The sequence below is a fragment of the Siphateles boraxobius genome, unplaced genomic scaffold (assembly GCF_051911475.1).
Source record: "Siphateles boraxobius isolate OS27281-9 unplaced genomic scaffold, OSU_SipBor_1 22, whole genome shotgun sequence".
Lineage (NCBI taxonomy): Eukaryota > Metazoa > Chordata > Actinopteri > Cypriniformes > Leuciscidae > Siphateles > Siphateles boraxobius.
This window is the reverse complement of record NW_027508833.1, coordinates 16,867,944-16,888,040: the sequence shown is the minus strand read 5'-3', so window position 1 is coordinate 16,888,040 and position 20,097 is coordinate 16,867,944. Positions and strand designations below refer to the sequence as shown.

The 20,097-nt window shown below is 45.5% G+C and overlaps 1 protein-coding gene across 5 annotated transcripts in view; it reads left to right on the top strand.

The window, feature by feature from the left end:
- sash1b (SAM and SH3 domain containing 1b) overlaps positions 1-20,097 on the top strand; it is a 159,929-nt gene that overhangs the window by 137,611 nt on the left and 2,221 nt on the right. For 3 of the 5 annotated variants that reach the window (XM_077238795.1, XM_077238796.1, XM_077238797.1), the window contains 4 exons: positions 2,405-2,555; positions 4,539-4,670; positions 13,119-13,822; positions 15,779-15,910. In XM_077238795.1, coding sequence (XP_077094910.1) covers positions 2,405-2,555; positions 4,539-4,670; positions 13,119-13,822; positions 15,779-15,910 — 1,119 coding nt within the window. Of the gene's footprint in view, positions 1-2,404; positions 2,556-4,538; positions 5,320-13,118; positions 13,823-15,778; positions 15,911-20,097 lie in introns of those variants that run through there. The other 2 variants (XM_077238798.1, XM_077238799.1) reach the window with 1 other exon arrangement.

The window sequence follows — 20,097 nt, the reverse complement described above, 5'->3', positions numbered from 1 at the left end:
TTCTAATTTAATCCTGTAAATTAATTGTTGATTATTTTTCGGTGCATAGATATTGCGCCCTGTAGGCCGATTTAGTTTGATTTGCATGTGAAATGCAAATCCTGTCTGCAGTGTGGCCTTTCTGCAGTTATTTATGTTATTTCTTAGTTGTATTGATCCGAAATGTTTTTCTACATTTTTTTCTATATCTTTGTGTGATGTTCTGTACATCCAGGCTTTAAAATGTTAAAGCCCGGCCCCCTCCCTAACCCCACACACACGATTCGACTATTAGTCGACTATAGGGAAGGCTTGACGATTCTGATTCGACTATGAAAATCCTTAGTCGGGGACACCCCTACTGCTAGCTCTGTTAAGGTTTTTCTGTCCCTCCCAAACTGCATTGAAATGGTATGTTTAGCAGCCAGAATTAAAAAAAATTCAGGGGGAGAAACCCCCTGACCCCTCCTCACATGATCCATATCATCGTCAGAAAACAATTGCAACATCTCAGATTGTGCCCCCCCAGAATTTTGGCTTACATGACGCCCCTGCTGACTCGTTTGTAGTCTCTTTCCAGGAATGAACACGTCACAATATTCCTCATTTAAATAATTCCCGCCCGAGACATATGCAAAATAAAGGAGTGGGGCCTGGTTAAGTTAGTTAGTAGTGTGATGAAACCATAGACTGTCACATCACCCGTAGGTTTCTGAAGAGCATTTTTGAAGCCTAAAGGCATCGCCATCTTGGCAGCGCGTCAGCGCACGTCACTCCCGGATAACTGAAAATGGGCAAAGAGACGGGACGTGGGTGGAGCTGAGGAGCCTGGTTGCTGAAACCATGCCCACCTAGCTCTACGTGATCGAGTTAGCTCTGGCTTAGGAGCTAATGCTATATGCTACTAGCAGTACCAAGACTACGACTGCACAGAGCCTCGCGTTAAAGTGACAGTTGATGATGTCAAGCCAATAGTTAAAACTTCCTGTTTTTGCCCTTCAAAATATTATAATAGTTAAAAGACAGCTACAAGTGCGACTGTGTATCGTGATTCTGTTCTATTCTGCTAGTTGAAAATGCATTATGTAGTAACTTACAATATTACTCTGAGCGTGTGTGTGACAATTATGTATGTGTATACCTTTCAGTCACTCTTTTTTTGTAGAGAGCTTTATTCGGTTCATTTTAAATTCTGATTTTGGCCGCCTCTCAACTGGGTCAAACCATAGATATACCATAGATTACCTATGAAGTTCAAGTAAATGCGCTAGAAATACATGCTCATTTTAGGATGTGCATTTATTGCATGGACGGAGAATGCACTGACACATGCAGGATTTCATCTGACGGTACATAAGCATATATAGTCTATATGTTCAGTGAGAGCAACGGTACAGCAGAGCCCGTGTAGCCTCTATATCTATAGACGTTTTTTAAATCTGAAAACTCCAAAAAAAAAAAAAAAAATTAGTCTGACATCCATTAGTGCATGTTCACAAAGGAATCCAACTGAAATACAGCGCTGGTTGTTATCTCGAACGATACTCAACAACGACGGAATCCAAAGGCATGGGCGAAGTGATGGATGTATTAAATTGTATTAAATAATCCCGAAAAAAAACACAAACACGGCAGAGATGGCAAGTTCAGCAGCTGGGATTAGCTGAGGTGAAGTGAAGTGACGGTTAACAGACAGTAGACAAACACCTTGTAGTGACAGCAGCGGCAATCCACCTGTCACTCAAGTGGCCACGCCCTTAATTATGCAGAACCTTAAGGATTAATATAATATAAACGGATGAGTTATTAAAAAAAAATCTCCCCCCTCACAGTTGTTATGATGGGCAAAATTAGCTATATAGACCAAAACCACTTTTTGTACCAGGCTTTTGGAGCCTGTCTCTAGCGGCCAGTCGATGAATTGCAGTTTAATTCACTTCCATATTGGCTTCAAAACAGTGACGGAGGGGTTGCCGGTTGGTTGAAACTCGTGCTTATGGTAAGGAGTACCATAGGAGTACCAAGGGGAGTAACATCTCCCAAACACGCTCAAAACTGTTGACCAATCACAGCACACTGGACCAGCCAATCAATCAGAGCACATTCTGCTTTTCAGGGGGAGGGGCTTAGAGACAGGAACTTAATGGGTGCGTCTCAAAAAGCATCATTAGCCAACTATGGTCGCAAGTTCTGTTTTATTGTGTTGATAATGGCGGAACTCGCAACCATAGTTGACTTCAGGAAACACTCTGGTTACTGACCGACTGGGAAGAGAGTTGCTGCAACAATGTAAAACAATGTAATTTTTTTAACATTCAAGCATAAAAACATTGTAGTAGACCCCAAAAACAAAATCAAGTTTGAAAAAGGGTATAATAGTTTTAGTTGTAATACACAATAATAACCCTGGTTCGTCGTCCTGCAGGAGCACATGCCCACGTTCCTGTTTAACGGCTATGAGGATCTGGACACGTTTAAGCTGTTGGAGAAGGAAGATCTAGACGAGCTGAACATCAGAGATCCTCAGCATAGAGCCGTCCTGCTCACCGCCGTGGAGCTTCTGCAGGAGTGTGACAGTGAGAGACCGACACACACACACACACTAAGTGCGTTTACATGTAGCGCTGCATTCAAATTACAATTGGTCCAGTCCGAATGAAAATGCTCCATGTAAACAACTCAATTGGAATAAAAATACCCAACCCGATTCTAAGGGGTGTGATAAACCTTTTCTAATCCGTTTGATAGAACATGTAAACACCTGAGCGGATTGAAAATCAAAACTGGAAAGTTTTGTGCATGTGCAATGATGTAGAAATGGCGTAATGACTCAGAAAGAGCTGATGCTGTTGTTGAATATAATAAATGACTGTCGTGTCATTCTAAAATTATCTTTCCACTCATTGTCTGTGAAATGCTGCTGGACAATGTTGTTCTACAAGTGCTTTCTTCGACTCTCATCTGCAGACGCCTTGTTTTGGCCACAGGAAGGGACGTTTTTACTGCTTGACTAATGTAAGCATCATTGGCACAAAGCTCCGTGAGCTCATCGTCTCCTAAATAGGACCTGAAATAAATAAATAAATAAGTCTGCTTTTTAAAACAAAGAAAATGAGGGGGGAGAGTATGCGCCAACAGTGGGAAACTGTGTATTCGTGCAGTGTGCGCATGTCAAAAGTTTCAATAAGACTTTAAGGCTTGTGACATATTAACACACATATCAGCAGGATCACTTTATTTAGCCCTCTATGTAAACACCAGTTCGGATTCAATCAGAATGATTTAATTCCAATTGAAACAAAAAGTGTCCATGTAAACATGCCTACTGAGGGATATTATACTGTTCTGCCTGATTAACCAGTCATTTTAACATTGTTACCAATATAATTAATGAGAAATATGTCTGCACCATATCTAAGTCTCTATAAAAGTCTTATATATACTACTGTTTACCATTTCAGGTCAGTAAGTTTTGAAATAAAGAAATAAATAATTGTATTCAGCAATACAGCAAAGGTGACTGTAAAGACATAATGTTATAAAATATTTATATTTCAAATAAAGTATTCATCAAAGAATCATGAAAAAAATAAATGTTTCTTGGACAGCAAATCATCATATTAGAATGATTTCTGTAGGATCATGTGAGACTAGAGTAATGATGCTGAAAATTTTGAGTTACCATCACAGAAATAAATTAAATTTTAAAATGTATTTCAATAGAAAAGAGATATTTTAATAAACAATTTGTAACAATTCTTTACAATATTACTGTATTTTTGACGCAGCCTTAGTGGGCATTAAATAATTTCAGTGGTATGTATTTATACTATTGGTATATATATATAATAGTAAATATTTGTATTTAATAATATATATTTATAAATTAATATATAGTTATATATACAAAGTAAAAATATTTTTTACAAATATTTTACATAATATTTACTTCAAAATTCACCTAAAAATGTCAGTCAGTAAGGGGATGTAAAAATATGTCGCTGTAATAATATTACTATTGTAATACCCAGATACATATGTGTTTATTTCTCATTAAAATACTCCTAAAACTTTGAATGTAAAACCTGGTTTATTAAATTAAAAATGAATGTTTTCTCTTAAAGAAATGTTTTGTGAAAGAAAAAAAGAAAAATATGATAAGTTAAGAAGCTAAATTTCAGCTGAATATTACTTTGTCCCGTCTACATTAAATTAATTACATAAAATTGTAATTTAAACGTATGATTTGGTTTGTCATTATTATTTTTATTTTTTTTTGCTTTGCTATGTATGCATCATAAAGCATGTAAACGCATTTATATGAACTACCAGTATATACATTGCAAATATTTATTATAGGGCATATTCAACATTCAATTTCATACAATATGTAACAGAAAAAGCTTATAATGTTACATGTGAATTGCGCCTACAGCATATACTCAAAAATAATTATCAGTCATACCAAAATAATAAAATCAAACCAAATTCCGAGCACATTTTAGACTTCACGAGCATCATATCTTTTAGTAAAGAACTAAAATGGTGTTTTTGTTCAGGTAACAGTGACCCGGAGCGCGAGGGATCATCTGGAGACTCTCAAGAGAAGCTTCTGTCCGAGGGCAGCGTCCCACCAGGAGACTCTCCTCGAGACTCGGGCTGTTACGAGAGCAACGAGAACCTGGAGAACGGTAATGACAGCCTTCCTCACCTGTGACTCTCCAAGCCCTCCTCTTCCTCCTGTGATCTCTGCATGCTCCAGAACACAGTCTTCTGCTTTCACTCCTCTCTCTGCTGTGAGGACGACATCTGCTTTCATTCCCAGCATTCAGCGGACCAGAGCATCTCTCATCCACAGCATCAGTTACTCGTGACGTGACTTTGCATTGAGATTTCACTTCAGTCCCATTTCCATTCGAGAACCGAGTTTCTACCGTGTTGCGTGATTTGCTGAATTTGTGTTGAACCAAAAAGAGTGAAGAAGTTTAGACGAACAAAAGAATACTAGTCATAACATGCTCATGTTAATAGCCCTAGTGAAGGGTTGACGATGTCAGTTTTTTTTTTTTTTTGCTTGTGCTTGCGAGAAGTTGCTGTTTGTGTGTGTATATTTTTCTAGTAAAAATACTATGATGTTGCACAATATCTTTAAATGTGCCTAAAAATCATTTGTGATATGCAAACGTATGAGACTAAAGTAGATATATTTACAAAACCGAAAAAGGTAGAGACAAGAGATACAATCATAACTGCGATGACATCAAAATGTCTTGAGATATTCAGTCTTAAATAAAGAGTGAAACTCATGAAAACATGTCCAGGTCACATTTCACCCCAAAATCAACTTAAAATTAAAAGAAAAGGCCTGGTTTAAGACAATTTTCAATTTTCCCTCAAATGTATGTTTACATAAATGCTAAATGACTATTTAAAAGGAAAAATTCTTAGCAGTACACTGCTTTATAAATTAAAGCAGTACACTACAACCGAGTTAATACTTTAATACATTAATACAAATTTTTATAATATTATTTAATACTAACATAAAAATTTAGAGGAATTCAATAAAAATATTAATTGAAATTGTCTAAAATTATTAATAATCTGGTAATATTATGGATTATATTAATAGTAGGTTTAATCAGATATAATAATATTACATTATTAATTAGTTTTTGTATTACATTAATATTGACTTTTTTTTACAGTTTGAGGTTATGTTTAATGACAATCTCACAGTCCAAGAAGTTCATGGAGTGATCTTTTTTTTTAAGCAAAATGTAACTTTTTATTTATTTCTTTGATTTTGGGATTACATATGACCCGGAAATGTTCTTAAGATTTTGTAAGATTGGTTTTACGTATTCTTTGCAACTGTGGCTAAAAAAAAGCGTATAGAATCCATGTACATGGATCCGACTGAAACTCTGAGCTCTGTGTGTGTGTCAGTCAATGTCATTACAGAAGCTATGGAATAAAATACTCTATGATCTCTTCATCTGAATCGCCTGCTTATTCCTGTCTGCTCCTGTCCTTTTCCATCCAGTACATTCTGTCACTCTTAAACTATATATTTCATCACTATGCACAACAAATCAGTTTCTCTTTGCATGATCTTTTCCGTCAGTCTATGATCTGGCTCAAGTAAAAATGCTGTTTAATGGTTTTTAAAGAAGTCTCTTATGCTCACCAAGACTGCATTTATTTGATAAAAAATACAGTAAAACAGTAATATTGTGAAATATTAATAAACATTTTCTATTTTAATATATTTTAAATTGTAATTTATTCCTGTGACGCCAAACTGAATTTTCAGCATCATTACTCTAGTCTTCAGTGTCACATGATTATTCAGAAATCATTCTAATATGATGCTCAAGAACGTCCTGGTTGCGTATGCAACCCACCGTTCCCTGAAGGAGGGAACGGAGGACGTAGTCGACGTCGACTGAATGGGGATCACGCTAGGGAGCCTATCATCTTCGATTACTATTGAACGAGCCAATGGAATTTGGCGTGCGTGATTTGCATCACACACTCCGCCCCCGCGGCGCGGGTATAAATACGGAAGTGGATGCACGCACTAGTTGCTTTTCGCTGAGGAGCCGAGAGTAATCCGGGGTCAGCGGTGGTCCAGCGGTAGTGGCAAGGGGACTACGTCCTCCGTTCCCTCCTTCAGGGAACGGTGGGTTGCATACGCAACCAGGACGTTCCCTTTCAGTCGATAACGTCAGACGTAGTCAACGTCGACTGAATGGGGATAACCTTTGAAAACGCCACTAAAGCTGCCACCTTCCAGTGCCTAAACAAAAAGCCTCCTGATGCCCCCGCAAATTTAAGGCGGGGAAGGACAGGGCTTAGGCCAGGGAAGTCACTGCTGTTCCTACAGGACCACTGGGAAAGCGTTCCCCGTACATTGGAAGGAAGGGACGCTGCGGAAGCCACGTCCAACCCAGAGGGAGGTAACGTGGAAAATACACATATGAACTGGGCGGAAACCGGGCAGTCTAAATATGGAATGACACTGAGGTGGCTCCAGCCTAAGACGGGGGAGACACACCGGACAGTGACGGCAGAGAGACTCTGCCGAGGGAAGACACGGGCTCCCCGCAGGGAGCCGTATCGTGGAAGAATACGCATATGGGGTCGCCGTAGGGACCGCAACATATGGACCCAGCCTAACACAGGTTCCACACTGCTTACGAGTGGTAGGCCTAACACCAGACGTTCCGCACGTCCGACGTCGGAGGGGTGTGGAGGAACTCAACAGGGTTCAAATTTAAGGGAACTCAACTGGAGTAGAAGGGCGCACGTATCCAGTCCATAGGAGGGGAATGGCGCAGCAAGCCGACACTTGAACCGGGCTCACGGTGAAACTGGCTTCATGAGAAGGGAGCCCACGGGAAGCAGCGGTTCAACTAGGTGTCGTCCAGCCCCCAACTCTAGAATCTGTCTTAACAAAGCATATCGTCAACGCCCAGGCGGAGCACTTTACACTCATCATAGAGGAGCTCAACACCTAAGTGGACATGTTGCATCCCGGATCTTTACCGAAATGAAGGCAAGCACTAAGTGCACTTTGCATGGAAACAGCCTTCCCTCTCTGCTGAATTCCAACAGATATTTGTAGAGCTGGTCTGAGGTCTATGACTTGCATTCTGTACACGTCCAAGCGAACGGACAGAGAAGCCAGGGCTGGATCTGCCTCCTCCAGGGCAGCGCTTGCAGGCTCACCACCTGCTCCTATTACGGGAGAGGTAGGAACCTTGGGCACAATCCGAGCCGGGGTCTCAGCCTGTGAGAGTTAGCCGGCCCAGACTCCAGGCACAATACGTTGACCGAAAGCGAGCAAGTCCCTACCCTCTAGTAGAGACCACGCGAGCAGGAGAACTGATATAACAGATTTTTTAACTCACTGCCTGCAGTGGCTCAGGGGCGGTCTCTGCAGTGCAGTCGCACCAGGGACAAGGCCCAAGAGGATAAAGAGGGCCACAAGGATTTACAAGACCTTGCTCCCTCAGGAACCTGACGATCAGAACGTGCTTCTGCATACTTCTGCAACACAATGAGCGTCGTTTAACCGAGGCAACATCACCTTGAGGGTGAAGAAAAACAGCCTACTGCAACCCATTTTGCAGGAAAGAGAGCACTGAAGTGATCGAAAGCTCTCAGGATCTCCTCTGGAGAGAAGACGCACTCAACGACTAGGTTCCACTTCTAAAGGCGTAAGCACGCTACCCAATTCTAGGGGGTGCTCGCAGAAGTGATGGTAACTATCACATGTTCTTGTGATAGACACCTAAACCTCCGCGTTCAGATGTAAGACCGCCCGGAATCCCCGGGGGAAGAACGCGTGTGCCATCGTGCCCCGTCCCCGAAGAGTTTTCAGGGGAAGTCAGGAAGGCTGTTGATGGGAACCAGGTCTAGTTGGGCCAATAAGGGGCAACTATGAAGACCTGTTCCTCTCCTGACCTGGCACGTAGGTGCAAGTGACGGGCGCAAAAGACAGGAGCATTGCTCAACACAACATGTGAAGATCACTGGGCTTCAGGAGCGTTTTCTGCTCAGCACTTGGGTGTGACAAGTTCACTGAGCTTCAGGAGCATTTCTGCTCAACACCTGAGTGTGATAAACTCACCGAGCTTCAGGAGCATTTCTGCTCAACACTTGAGTGCGAAGAACCTCACTGAGCGACAGGAGCATTTCTGCTCAGCACTTGAGTGTGACAAGTTCACTGAGCTTCAGGAGCATTCCTGCTCAACACCTGAGTGTGATAAACTCACTGAGCTTCAGGAGCATTTCTGCTCAACACTTGAGTGCGAAGAACTTCACTGAGCGACAGGAGCATTTCTGCTCAGCACTTGAGTGTGAAAAGTTCACTGAGCTTCAGGAGCATTCATGCTCAACACCTGAGTGTGATAAACTCACTGAGCTTCAGGAGCATTTCTGCTCAACACTTGAGTGCGAAGAACTTCACTGAGCGACAGGAGCATTTCTGCTCAGCACTTGAGTGTGCCAAGTTCACTGAGCCTCAGGAGCATTCTTGCTCAACACCTGAGTGTGATAAACTCACTGAGCTTCAGGAGCATTTCTGCTCAACACTTGAGTGCGAGGAACTTCACTGAGCACCAGGAGCATTTCTGCTCAGCACTGCGTGTGACGAATTCACTGAGCTACCTGTGATGACTCACTGAGCTACAGGAGCATTGCTGCTCAACACCTGAGTGCGATGAACTTCACTGAGTTTCAGGAGCAACTCTGCTCAACATGAAGTGTGATGATCTCACTGACTTGAGCAGGCGCAAGGCGACCCTGAGTCGCCGTCACTTTTAGAAGGCTCACTGGGGTTAAACGCATTTCTGCGGGCCCCCGGGGCAGCTGAGACCCAGTGTTTGTCCAAGGTTAGTCCGCTCGGTTTACCCAAACACTGGCGGAAAAATAAAACCGGGGGGGCAACTGAGCGGCCCGGAATGGTCATGACCCAGCCGGACCCAGGGGATGGAGTCTCCACTTGCCCTGGCTATAACTGTCGTGAGGCTCGATGGCGGCACGATTGAGTAAGCGGGAGGAGTGGAACAAGTCGCCCTCAGAAGCGTCTGACTCCAAGGAGGAGGTGACGGGAGAGTTTGTGACATACAGGGGACGTAACGGCCGCAATGTCTAACAACTCGAGGCACGAATGCCCGTGTAGTCGGGGGTGGCCCAGGCCCCCGTTAAAACACGCCCTTTGTACATGGCCCCTCTGTTGAGGAGGGTTTGGCAGCAGACCGGGATGAACTATAGTCACACAGGGTGAGCTGCTCTGCCACGGTCACCTCGGGACTCGATCGTGAAGCTAGCGCTGAAGCGGTCACATATGGAGGAAGCCAAAGGCTGCGACTACCGTATACCCCAGGAGCCTCTGAATCTTTTCAGTGGGACCCTTTCTCACTTCAACACCAGCCGAACACATTCTCACTGGAGAGACGTGTTAGACCGAGTACCTCTCCAAAACTGAAAAAGAGATACTCAGCCCGTGGGCGAGATTACTCTCTTCCAGTTGACCTGACGACCCAACGGGCTCTGGAGCACTCGAGGGGAAGGACACTGCACTGATACTCCACCATTAGACGCAACCTTCAGGATGGCCTGCGGTGCGGGGGGTAGAGATCCGAAGCACATGTCTTTCAGGTCAAAGCTGCAGACCAATCTTGGGCCAAGATGGTCACGACTCACCACCTAGTTGCACGAAGGGCGAGTCTTCGACTGGCCTTCGTACCGGCTGGAGGGCGGCTATATCAAATCCTTCGCCAGCAGGATAAGATAAACACGCACAAGTCAGGAGCACTTTTGCTCCACACTCGGTGTGATGAATATCACTGAATTTTCAGGAGCACGTCTGCTCAACACCTAATGTGGTGACCATCACTGACTTGAGCGGGGTAGCCGAGCCTGAGGTGGGGCAGCACCTGTCTCCACTAGCGGCAGGGGACGTGAGAAGGCGGACGACCGGGTCCTCGAACGCCCCAAGCTGCCTGTTGGCGACCAAGGGAAGCTGGGGGATGTAAGGCTGATACAGGGTCACACCCGCCAGACTGGCCCACTTGGGACTCAGGAATAGAAAAATTGCTCTTTTTCTGAATATGTGGGTACCGCTGACCCCGTTTTTATAGGGGCCAGCGCGGAACAGACACACACACATAACAAAAAACTCCAGCCGGCCCTCCAACCAGCCAGAGGGAGTGGATCGGCGACCACTCCACAAGCAACTCCTCCATCCCTGAGAGCCCGTCCAGGTTCAGCGTTTTCTTTTGCGCTGGTGCTTACCACCTGGCTTGGCAGCGCCTGGAGCAGGCTGGGCGCCCCTTCCGCGGCCGGCTCCGCGCCGGAACCTGGGTGAAGGCTGCTGCGATGGTCCGGCGGGAGCTGAGGCGGCTGCGGGCGGACGCCCTCGGCGACGAGCAGGCGGAGGATCTGACCTCGGGGGGCGGGTGAAGGCAGCAGCGTCCCTCCGAGGCAGGATGTGCCGGATGGCCTCCGTCTGTTTCTGAGCTGTAGAGAACTGTTGGGCAAAGTTCTCCACAGCGTCGCCGAATAACCCAACCTGGGAAATGGGAGAGTCCAGGAACCGAACCTTGTCCGCTTCTCTCATATCGGCCAGGTTGAGCCAGAGATGGCGCTCCTGGACCACTAGTGTGGACATCGCCGAACCAACCGCGCGAGCTGCAACCTTCGCCGCCCGGAGGGCGAGGTCAGTTGCAGTGCGGAGCTCACCCATGAGCTCAGGGTCCGAACTACCCTCGTGCATGTTCATGAGTGCCTGGGCCTGGTGGACCTGGAGCAACGCCATGGCATGCAAGGAGGAAGCGGCTTGCCCACAAGCTTTGTAAGCCTTGCCCGTAAGAGCGGACGAGAACTTACAGGCTTTAGAGGGGTGACGAGGATCACCTCTCCAGGAAGCGGCCGCCGTTGGGCACAACTGCATCGCAACGGCCCGCTCCACCGGAGGGATAGCCTCGTAACCCTTCACCGCTCCCCCATCATGGGTAGTGAGGGGGGAGGAGCTACTCAGGCGGTTTCTGGCAGAGAAAGGTGCCATCCATGCCCTCGTAAGCTCCTCATGCACTTCAGGAAAGAAAGGAACCGGGGCGTCGGACTGAGAACCAGTACGGCCCGCCCCGATATACCAATCATCCAACCGAGACGGCTCGGGACACGGTGGAGGGTTCCACACGAGCCCTACCGCCTCGGCGGCCTTTTTCAGCATAGCTTACATCTCTGGATCTGGCTCGGGCAACACTGGTCTCCCGGAGGGAGGCAGTGCAGCCGAGTCATCATCTCCAGAGTTCAGCTCCCCCTCCGATGCTGCGATTGACAACGTATCCCCTGGAGGGGCCCCAAATGACACGGCTGGCCCGTCCATTACAGAGGGACCAGCGGGATCAATGGGGAGCTCCACCGGTTGCGGTGTGAAAGAGGAGTGAGGGACCCACGGGGCGTGGCCGCGCGGATTACCCCTCACTGTGATCCTCAGATCACCCAGCTTGGACGGCACCCCAGTCCTCCTCTGGGAAGGTAACCCAGAGGAAGAACAGGGGCGGGGCCCAGAGGTGGGGACTGCACCAACGCTTTTGACGAAGGCGAGTCTAGATCTCAACACCGAGATGGTCATGTTCCCGCAGTGAGAACATGACTCATCCACGAAAGCTGCCTCGGCATGCTGTAAGCCCAAACATGCGACACAACTTTCGTGACCGTCAGAGGGGGATAGTGCCAGACCGCACCCAGAAACGCACGGATGGAATGGCATCTTGAAAAAGACGCACTCACACCCGTGTTGCTCTTTTAGGAAATGGGACCGTCACCAGTGCCGGAGCACACAGGGAATGACCGCGGCAAACACTGAATAGTCTTTCAACTAACAGTGAAGCACTCACTTCTCGCCCTCTAACCAACCGTCAACACACAAACAAACAATAGAAATTTGATGCTGTTAAAACAGCAGTTGAGAGCTGAGAAGCTCGCGATCACCGCTGCACCACGCTGTAGAACACTAACACTGGAGAGGTCTTCCCGCAAGAACACCGACACACTCGCTCGTTGAACACAACAGCACTCTTCAGAGACATCAAAGACGAACGGCTCCGAAGCGAAAGGCAACTAGTGCGTGCATCCACTTCCGTATTTATACCCGCGCCACGGGGGCGGAGTGTGTGATGCAAATCACGCACGCCAAATTCCATTGGCTCGTTCAATAGTAATCGAAGATGATAGGCTCCCTAGCGTGATCCCCATTCAGTCGACGTCGACTACGTCTGACGTTATCGACTGAAAGGGAAACATTTATAATTATTATCAATATTGAAAACTGTAATGCTGTTTTTTTTGTCTTTGATGAATAGAAAGTTAAAAAGAACAGCATATTTGAAAAATAAATCTTTTGTAACATTATAAATCTTAACTGTAACTTTTTATCAATTCAATGCATCCTTGCTGAATAAAAGAAGAAAAAACCTGTACTTTCCCTAAACTTAATAATAATGTATGATTTAAAAAAAATAATCTTTCCAATTGTGTCTTTTCAAACTCGTATGACAAATTTTTAACTGTGTGTTGTTGTCATGTTGAATCACATCTTCTTCACATGAATCTTCTTGTAGGCAAAGGCAAAAAGACGTCTCATTTAAGCAGGTCCTCATCAGGCTTTGAGTCCAGCCATCTCTCCTCCCCTGAGTTTCCCATCCCACCCCTCTGCCATTCCAGCAGGTTGAGCCCAAAAACCAGACCGGACCTTCCACTTCCACTGCAGGTCGACTCCATGCAGGACCTTCATCTCGGAAGGAACCACTACATCCTCGGAGGAAAACCCCTGAGTCGCAGTTGTGGCGCCCTGGATCATCAGTCTACTCAAACTGAGCTGTTGAAACGTTACTTCTCAGTAGAGGAACTTCATCTGGACAGAAAATTGTCTGACTGTACTGAGGAGGATTCAAGTCAAGTACAGGAGAATGTTAAGTTTGAAGAGATTGTATATGGACCTCAGCTGTCCTCAAGCGTTTTAGTGGTGGAGTATGAAGAGGTTCCTGTAGATGATCGTCCTCCAAGCACACAGCGCATAAAACCACCTATTCCTCCAAAACCTCTTCCACTGCCGTTATTAAAGAGCGTCGGGAGAAATGAGGTTTCCACAAGCACATCATCTAAGACGAACTCTGGCCAGGAAGTTCCCAGGAACTCCAAGTCACTCATTTACAGACCCGCCAAGAAAGTTCATTCTGGGAAAATAGCCAACCTGGAGACTTTAGTGGAGGAGAAGTTATGCTCTGATGGCATCAACCTCACAGATGAGCCATATTCTGACAAGGTATCTGTTTTTTTATGACTTGATTAATCTTATATATTACAGATGTTGTCTTTGCAGATAACCCTCTTGTGTTTTTTGGTAATTTAGACTGAAAAGTAATGCATTTTAAAAAGTTTTTTTTTTTTTTACTTCATTGGAATGGTACAAAACTTGATGACTTATGTCGCACTTGGTGTATGAACACAAACAAATTGTGGGCATGATTGAAAAAGGGTAAATAATCTTTGAAAATAGTCACACTTGTGATTGGAAAAGAATGGGAAATATGAAAATGCAGAACTATTGTATGGGGTACGATCTACAAATCAGCCACAATGAAGATTTTGTGTCTAATGTCTATATATGTATATATATAAATATATATATATATAAATATATATATATATATATATATATATATATATATATATATATATATATATATATATATCCTACGGAGCCCCTAAAGGGACAAGGTGAAGAGAATGGAGGAAAAGATATTAGTTAATGCTTTTTGTTTGTTCGCAAACAGGTCAAAAGTTTTTGTTTCTCAGTTTCTCAGGGGAGAGAATGCAAAAGCATTGACATTATTTTTCCTTCCATCTCATTTTTTCCCCTTACCATGTCCCTTTAGGGGCTCTGTAATTACAAATTCCAAAACCTTATAAAAGTAAGTAATTAGATTTTTTTTAAACTATTCTGGCATTTGTATTATATATAAATGGTGAATCATTTAGAGGTAAATATTGTTTAGTACTTCTAAACATAAAATGTTAAAGAATAAATATTATTGAAATAAAATGTAGTGCAATTATTTCATTAAATAAAATGTTACACTTATTGTCTTCGGTCTGTTTTGATCGTCAAGGATGTGATTTCAAGTATACTTTATTTAAATAGCATGTGAATGCAGGCGGTCAACACATGTGCTCTAGAATATTTCATCTTTGTTGAAAAAAATATTTGTATTCTTTTAAACTAAAGCAAAGACTATAGATATAGAAAGACGTTTCACTCATATTACTCATGAATGGGAGAAACTGCAATCTGCAATACGGCTGAATAGTCCCGCCTTCTAAGTAAAAGAGCCAATCGCTGATTGGTAAAGTCATAACATCATGCAGCTGCCGTTTCAAGCTTCGGTCCCCCCCCCAAAAAAGCTTTTTTTAAGCATAGGAAAGAACATTTCTTGTCAGATTTTCTTGCTGTTTTGAAATATGGTATTTAATTGTGAGTTCAGCAAGCAGTTTTTGAGATTTCAGGATTCCCCCATTCAAATAGATTGAACGTTGTATTGGATGCCCGAAATAGCTGCCCGTAGGCGTTGCAAATATGGCCGCCGAGTGAACAGACTTTCCGTGAAAGGGACTTTGACCAAAGACTATAGAATAACACAAGACGCATCACTTGTATTGTTTTGAATGGCGGAATAAGTCCCACCTTCTAAATAAGAGCCAATCGCTTCCACTGCGCATGCACATTAGCTTGATCCAGCCTGAATTTTTTTTTTTCTGTCATGATTTGAGCATTTAGAAACAAAATGTATGAGACAGTTGTTGTCAGATTTCATTGGTGATTTCAAATATGAAATTTAATCGTAAGCTTGGCAAACAGTTTTCAACTTGCATGCCTGAGAGGCGTTTCAAAGATGGCCGCCGATTGAAATGACTTGTCTTAAATTGACTCTGGTTATATTCAACTTTCTGAAAACAAAACAGGGACTTTTCTTTGACTAAAGTTGCAGCTATATCATAATCCCCTCCCACAAGGGCTTGTCAATGTAGGAGTCTGTTGTTGCAATCTTCTGCAAAATTTTGTTGTTGTTCCATCTATTTAGTTTCTACTGTGACACAATGGCCTTGGCTAGTGTTGGCACCTTGTGGAATAAGTGATTAGTGCAAAACAAATTCTGTGCGCATGTGCGAACTGCGCGTACAAAGTACTATAGTTTATTGATCTCTCTTCTCTTTCTTTCAGCATGGCCGTTACGGAGTGCCTTTCTCTCTGATCCAGAGATATTCTGAAGATCTGGACAAACCTTTGGGTGACATTGCCATTCTGATTGATCAGACAAGAGTCCAACGACTTCTAAAGCAGCATCGTATAGCAGTGAGTGTCTTGTCTCGTAACTTCATACAGTATGTTAAGTGTCAATGGACCCTTTTCACATTTCTGGGGTTCTCCGAAGCGGAAATCGTCATAGTTGGATAAACTTTTATAGTGGTGAATGGGAGACATCAAGCAGTTCCCTTTCAGTTGATAACGTCAGACGTAGTCGACATCGACTGAATGGGGATCATGCCAGGGAGCCTATCATCTTCGAAGACTATTGAACCAGCCAATGTAATTGGCGTGCGTGATTCGCATCACACACTTCGCCCCTGCGGCGCGGGTATAAATACAGAAGTGGATGCACGCACTAGTTGCCTTTTGCTTCGGAGCCGATTGTTCGATGTCTCTGAAGAGTGCTGTTGTTACAACGAGCGAGTGTGTCGGTGTTCTACAGCGCGAGTGCAGCGGGGATCGCGAGCTTTGAGCTCTCAACTGCTGTTTTAACAGCAACAAATTTCTAAGGTGTTGTATGTGTTAACGGCTGGTTAGAAGGCGGAAAAGTGAGTGCTTCACTGTTTCAAATGTGCTTAATTTAGTGACTTCTTAATTAACTGCTTGTTTTTCAAAAATATGATTTAATACCAATAAGTGGTATAGTTTAATACCCTAACTATCAAGGGTCAAATAAAATAGAAAAGCCACATTCATTTAAAAGTTACAACTGAATGTTGAAACCATTGTGTTTCTACGTATGCTGTACAGGTCAGGTATAAAGAATATTTTTGCTCAGGTGGCGAAATATGTCCGCTCAATAGAAAAAAGTTTTGCTCAGCAAGAAAAAAAAATAGAGGGAACATTGCTTATCACACTCAGGTGCTGAACAGAAATGGTCCTGAAGCTCAGTGATCTTCACATGTTGTGTGAAGGCAGTGCTCCTGCCTTTTTGCGCCCATCGCTTGCACCTACGGTGCCAAGTCAGGAGGAAGCAGGTCTTCATAGTTGCCCCTTATTGGCCCAACCAGACCTGGTTTCCATCGACAGCCTTCCTGACTTCCCCCGAACACTTTTTCAGGGACGGGGCACGATGGCACCTGCGTTCTACCCCTGGAGATTCCGGGGGTGGTCTTACGTCTGAAAGCAGAGGTTCAGGTGGCTATCACAGGGACATGTGATAGTTACAATCACTTCTGCGAGCACCCCCTAAATAGGTGGTGTGCTTGCGCATTAGAAGTGGAACCTAGTCGTTGAGTGAGTCTTCTCTCCATGAGGAGATCCTGAAAGCTTCGATCATTTCAGTGCTCTCTTTCCTGCAAGATGGGTTGGAGTAGGCTGTTTCCTCCACCCTCAAGATAATGTTGCCTCTGTATTCTTGACGCACATCATGATGCAGAAGCGTGGAAAGCACGTCCTGATCGTCAGGTTCCTGAGGGAGCGAGCTAATGTAAATCCTTGCGTCCCTCTTTATCCTCTTGGGCCTTATCTCTGGTGCAACTGCACTGCAGAGACCGCCCCTGAGCCTCTGCAGGCATGGAGTTAAAAATTCTGTTAAATCAGTTCTCCTGCTCGCATGGTTTCTACTAGAAGGTAGGGACTTGCTCGCTTTCGGTCAACGAATTGTGCCTGGAGTTCAGGCCGGCTAACTCTAACGAGCTGAGACCCCGGCCTGGATTGTGCCCAAGGTTCCTACCTCTCCCGTAATAGGAGTAGGTGGTGAGCCTGCAAGCGCTGCCCCGGAGGAGGCAGACCCAGCCCTGGCTTTCTCTGTCCGTCCGCTTCATAGCATTTAGACGTGTACAGAATGCAAGCCTTAGACCTCAGACCAGCTCTTATCTGTTAGGAATTCACCAGAGAGGGAAGGGATGGGCGATGGGCGCAAAAAGGCAGGAGCACTGCCTTCACACAACATGTGAAAAATTCCTAGATGCTCATGTCCACTGAGGTGTTGAGCTCCTCTATAATGAGTGTTTGCTCCACCTGGGTGTTGACAGAGTGCTTTGCTGACAGATTTTAGAGTTGGGGGCTGGGCGACACCTAGTTTGAACCACTGCTTGCCGTGGGCTCCCTTCTCATGAAGCCAGTTTCACTGTGAGCCCGATTCAATTGTCGGCTTGCTGCGCCATTCCCCTCATGTGGACTGGATACGTGCGCCCTTCTACTCCAGTTGAGTTCCTTCAATCCAAACCCTGTTGAGTTCCTCCTCACCCCTCCGACGTCGGACGTGCGGAGTGTCTGGTGTTACGCCTACCACTCGTAAGCAGTGTGGAACCTGTGTTAGGCTGGGTCCATATGTTGCGGTCCCTACGGTGATCCCATATGTGTATTCTTCCACGATACGCCTCCCTACAGCGAGCCCGTCCCTTCCCTCAGCAGAGTCCCTCGTCCCTTCCCTCGAGCCCCGTCTTAGGCTGGAGCCACCCCAGTGACATTCCATATGTCGTACTGCCTGGTCATTCGCCCAGTTCATATGTGTATTCTCCACATTACCTCCCTTCGGGTAGGATGTGCCTTCCGCAGCGTCCCTTCCTTCCAATGTACAGGAACGCTTTTCCAGTGGTCCTGTAGGAACATCAGTGACTTCCCTGGCCTAAGCCCTGTCCTTCCCCGCCTTAAAATTGCGTGGGCATCAGGAGGCTTTTGTCTAGGCACTGGAAGGTGGTAGCTTTAGTGGCGTTTTTAAAGGTTATCCCCATTCAGTCGACGTCAACCACGTCCGACTTTATCGACTGAAAGTGAACGTCCTGGTTGCTTATGCAACCCACCGTCCCCTGAAGGAGGGAACAGAGGACGTAGTCCCCTTGCCACTACCGCTGGACCACCGCGGACTCCGGGTTACGCTCGGCTCCTCAGCGAAAAAGCAACCAGAGCATGCATCCACTTCCGTATTTATACCCGCGCCGTGGGGGCGAAGTGTGTGAGGCGAATCACGCACACCAATTACATTGGCTCGTTGAATAGTACTCGAAGATGATAGGCTCCCTGGCGTGATCCCCATTCAGTCGACGTCGACTACGTCCTCCGTTCCCTCCTTCAGGAAACGGTGGGTTGTATACGCAACCAGGACGATGCCATTTTTGCACTAATAGCAAAAGGAAAAATCCATGATAGTGTTTCCATGACAATCCAAGAGGGAAAAAATATTTAGAGAAATATTGAAATTTGCCGTCACTTCCTCAGCCATTGTATTAGAACTTCCGTCGTGACGATGAATGGGGTTTTGCTTAGAAAGCCTATCGACTTCGAGTATTACAAAACGAACCAATGGCAAAGAAATGCCATGGTTCTGTGGAATTTGCATGGCGCAACTCCGCCCCACCTCGTGGGTATAAAAGGAGGACGCCGGCAACATGCAGATATGTTTCTTTGCTGAGGAGCCAAGACTGAACTCAGGCGATCCCCGCGGTACAGCGGAGTGGCAGGAAGACAGAACTTCCCCATGCCCTACTCAGGGAACAAGGGTTACATACGTAACCGAGACGTTCCCTTTCGTTGTCACTACGAGTTCCGTCGTGACGACGAATGGGGTTCCAGTCTAATCACGCCACCTTCACAGCTTGCCAAGGGAAAGAAACATGCTCAGAGAGGCTTACAGTGAAAATACACATGTGGGGATCGCCCAGAGGGAGGACCATGCACACGGAGGCACCTAGCCAACGCGCAGGCAATAGACACTGGCATTGACGTCAGCACTGTTGGAAGAACTCAGTGCTTGTCGGGGAAGCTCACCTGAGGAAATACCGCACGTATCCAGTCCGTGGAGTGGAATGGCGAGACACCTAATGGCTGGTTGAAGTGAGTACACGAGAGGACACAGGTTCCATTCGGAGATTGTAGAATCTGGCGAATGTGTAGGGTATCACCCAGCCTACAGCTCTGTAGATGTCTGTTAGCGAGGCGCCATGCGCTAGAGCCCAAGAGGAAGCCACACTCCTCTGGAGTGGGCTGTCACACCAAGGGGGCATGGTCGACCTTGCTGCTGGTAAGCCAAGCGATGGCGTCCACATCCCGTGAGACAACCTATGCTTGGAGAAGCCTTTCCCTTCAGCTTCCCACCATAAAAGACAAAGAGCTGGTCTGAAACACTGCGTTCTGTCTATGTAGGCAGGGGCTCGTACTGAACAGAGCAGTGCCCAGGCTGGGTCTGCCTCCTCCTAGGGCAGCGTTTGCAGGTTCACCACCTGGGTGGGAACCTTGGGCACATATCCAGGCTGGGGTCTCAGAAACACGGAAGAGTAAGCCGGCCCAAA